Below are 2,910 nucleotides of genomic sequence, written 5' to 3'. Positions count from 1 at the left end.
GGTGATGCAGAAGATGCTGTGGCATTTTATTTAGAGCAGCTCTCAGAGCTGCTCTAATTAAAGCACCACCCTCCCACCCCCAGAGTATGGGTAAAAGTGCCCAAAGTTACTACAGTTTAGTTCACTTTATCTCTGGAGGAGCATGAGGGTGCAGCTCCTAGGAGGTGACAGCCAACCCCTCCCCTTTTAAAGTTGCATCAGTCTATTTGAGGTCCTTTCAGTTTCAAGGGTGTCAAGAGCCTTAATAAAGGGCAGACAACTCTGAGAGCTGTTCCCCCACAAATTAGCCTGCATGGTTAAATAGTCTGAAGTGGTGAAATCAATGGCATCTGACAAATGACTCGTGCCAGTTGCATGATTTAAACAGCTGACAGCTTTACTTGAGGGTGTCATTAATGGCTTGTACTGGATCTCATTGTCTATCAGAATTAAGTACGATCAATGGATTTGCTGCTGGAGATTTGGCAGTATCTTTGATGCAGGTTCATATTTTTTCATTGGCTTTTTCACTGTAGCTTTCTTTTATAGTAAGCTTTTCAGTTTCAAAGGACCTTGTTTTATTTTGTTGGTTTTTTAAAGATGTTGGCAAAACAGTTGACGGATGAAGAGATCAATCAGCTTCCTCTAATTCTTGGAGAACCAGCAGTGGTATGTTTGTCTTTGTGTTGCTGCTGCTGTTAAATGCTGCTTATTCAGTAGGCAATCAGGACTCCTAGTAGAGATGATATCTTTTATTAGACCAACAAGATTTTTTGCAAAAAAATTCCTTTAATTACAAGCTTTCAAGCATAAGCACCCTTCATCAGGCGTTGGAGAAAAGATTGTAAAAGTTCTCCTGGGTAGAAATGAAAGGTCATATTTCATAGGATTTCACAGAGGAGTTAATAGATGGAAAACTCCTCTGGGCAGTCAGTTCATAGCTGGTATGGAGCCTCTCTTCTCCTGTGATGATGCAGATTACCTTGAAACAAAGGCAGGAGCAGGATCTCAGGTTTCAGGTGGTCACAGTTGCTTCCTGCTTGGGAAAATATGAAGATTTCATTTTAAAAAATTGGCTAAAATAAAAAAAAATGGCTTTTTTATACAGTAGCAAATTTATGATGGTGCTGAATGGTTAATATGTAATTTAGATGTGAATCCAACTCCCCAGAGCTGGTAATCTAAAGTTCATGATTTTTAAATCTGAAAGGGGCAAAATAGACATTAACACAAAATTAGTTTCCTCGGCATAAAATAGCGTGGAAGGAAAGGAATCAGGATTTACAAGAATCATTTTTTTTCAGGGAGCTGGCACTACCTCCTGGCTTTAAGAGACTCAGACTGCCTTTAGGATTGCATTTCATTTGTAGTTTTTATTGGAAGGGGCTGTTGTGTTTATAGTCCTTCTCTCTAATGCTAATCATGCTGCTGTACACATTTCACTGTTTATTTATCGCTCTTAGTTATCTGCCAGAGTAATGTTGTATTTGGTTAACTATGATATTTAAAGTACCGGTAAGTCTTTTCGGTTATTTTTTGGATCTGATCAGACTTCTTCAAAGAGAGCAGAGCTGCCTTTTTTTTTTTTTTAAAGCAAGGTTTGAGGTGTTCCTCCTGCCCCTCTCCTCCATTTCAAATAATTCTAAAAGTCTTTTATGATTCAAGAATTGCTTGTTTGTTGGGGCTTTGGTAGAATCATGCTGTTGTATGCATAGCTGTATTCACCTGCATTTTCCTAGGAATTTCTTTGGGATTTCTTGAACCATCAAGAGGGTCCACGTGTGAGAGACCATTTAAGCCACGGAGAGATCAATTTAAATGAGTTTCCTAGAGAAATAGCCAACCAAATACTTGGGTTTGCCATTATACTTTTATGCAGATTTTCAGAAGAAGAGGAGCTTGTAACCCTTAAGGTAGGGGCTAATGTCGTGCCAGGTGAGTGATTGATAATTGTTTTAGATGCCAAACGTGATTTAAAAAACACACTTGGGCTATACCTCTCTTAACAATAGTGTTGAAACTCTGCACCTTTTTGTGGACATGAGGCTGTCTGCAGGGCTGTCCCTAGAGGGGTGTGAATTGGGGCGACCGCCCCAGGCCCTGCACTTTGCAGGGCCCTGTGGAGCTGGGTGGAGTGGCTCTGACAGCTCCATGCTGCCATGGCTTGCTTCACATCCAGCTGCTTGCTATCCCCCTCCACCCCCCAATGCTACTGCTGCCAGTGGTGACAGCAGCTTCTTTGGGTCTGGGACGTATGGGATTGGAGCGTGAGCGGGGCTCCGCATGGGCTGATTTGCCCCAGGCCCCGCACCCTGCTCGTGTCAGCTCTGGCTGTCCTACTGATGGCCTGTGGGTTGCATGTGGCCTGCAGTCTCCCTGCCACTGTCTGAGGTCCCTGCCACTTGCACCATTGTTTGTGCTACAGCAGCTGGCTTCTTTGAGCTCCTGTTCCTTCTGCCTTCTGTCCCCACTCTACAGGCATGGCAACACAGTGGGAAAGGGTTGCTGGTTGTACATGCTGCATGGGGTGGGGGCATGTTCTGGGCTGCCCATTTGGTGAAGGAGAGCCTGGTGCTGGGGTAGGGGGAAGGTGAAGGTGCTGCCCACATAGTTTGCTGCTCCTGGACATGGCCCATGGAGCACATGGTCCTTGGCAGCCCAGAAGTTGGATAGCCCTGATCTATACTGTGCTTTAAAAGATCTTTAAAAAATGCAGCGCGCAGCGGCAGGAGCTGCTTCCCAGGATGAGCTGCTGCTCCATCCCCCCACCCACCCTGCCCTGGTTGGGCAACACTTGCCCCAGTCCTATTCCCACATCTCCCTCACTGTGGGGGCCCTTCCCTTCCCCCTCTCCTCTTCCACCACACTAGACTCACCAGCTGCATGTAGCTCTTCAAGCTGCTGGGCTGGTATCGGAAATTGGATTGATAC

At 45.1% G+C, this 2,910-nt stretch overlaps 1 protein-coding gene across 3 annotated transcripts in view; it reads left to right on the top strand.

The window, feature by feature from the left end:
• The window catches only part of ERMARD (ER membrane associated RNA degradation), a 66,159-nt gene that overhangs the window by 48,271 nt on the left and 14,978 nt on the right, over window positions 1-2,910 (top strand). For all 3 annotated transcript variants that reach the window (XM_019527301.1, XM_019527302.1, XM_019527300.1), the window contains 2 exons: window positions 580-648; window positions 1,719-1,892. In XM_019527301.1, the coding sequence (XP_019382846.1) occupies window positions 580-648; window positions 1,719-1,892 (243 nt within the window). The remainder of the gene's footprint in view (window positions 1-579; window positions 649-1,718; window positions 1,893-2,910) is intronic.

Source organism: Gavialis gangeticus, unplaced genomic scaffold (genome assembly GCF_001723915.1).
Source record: "Gavialis gangeticus isolate Ggan-Ray unplaced genomic scaffold, GavGan_comp1, whole genome shotgun sequence".
Classification (NCBI taxonomy): domain Eukaryota; kingdom Metazoa; phylum Chordata; order Crocodylia; family Gavialidae; genus Gavialis; species Gavialis gangeticus.
The sequence above is the reverse complement of the archived record's forward strand: the minus strand, read 5'-3'. Positions and strand labels throughout refer to the sequence as shown.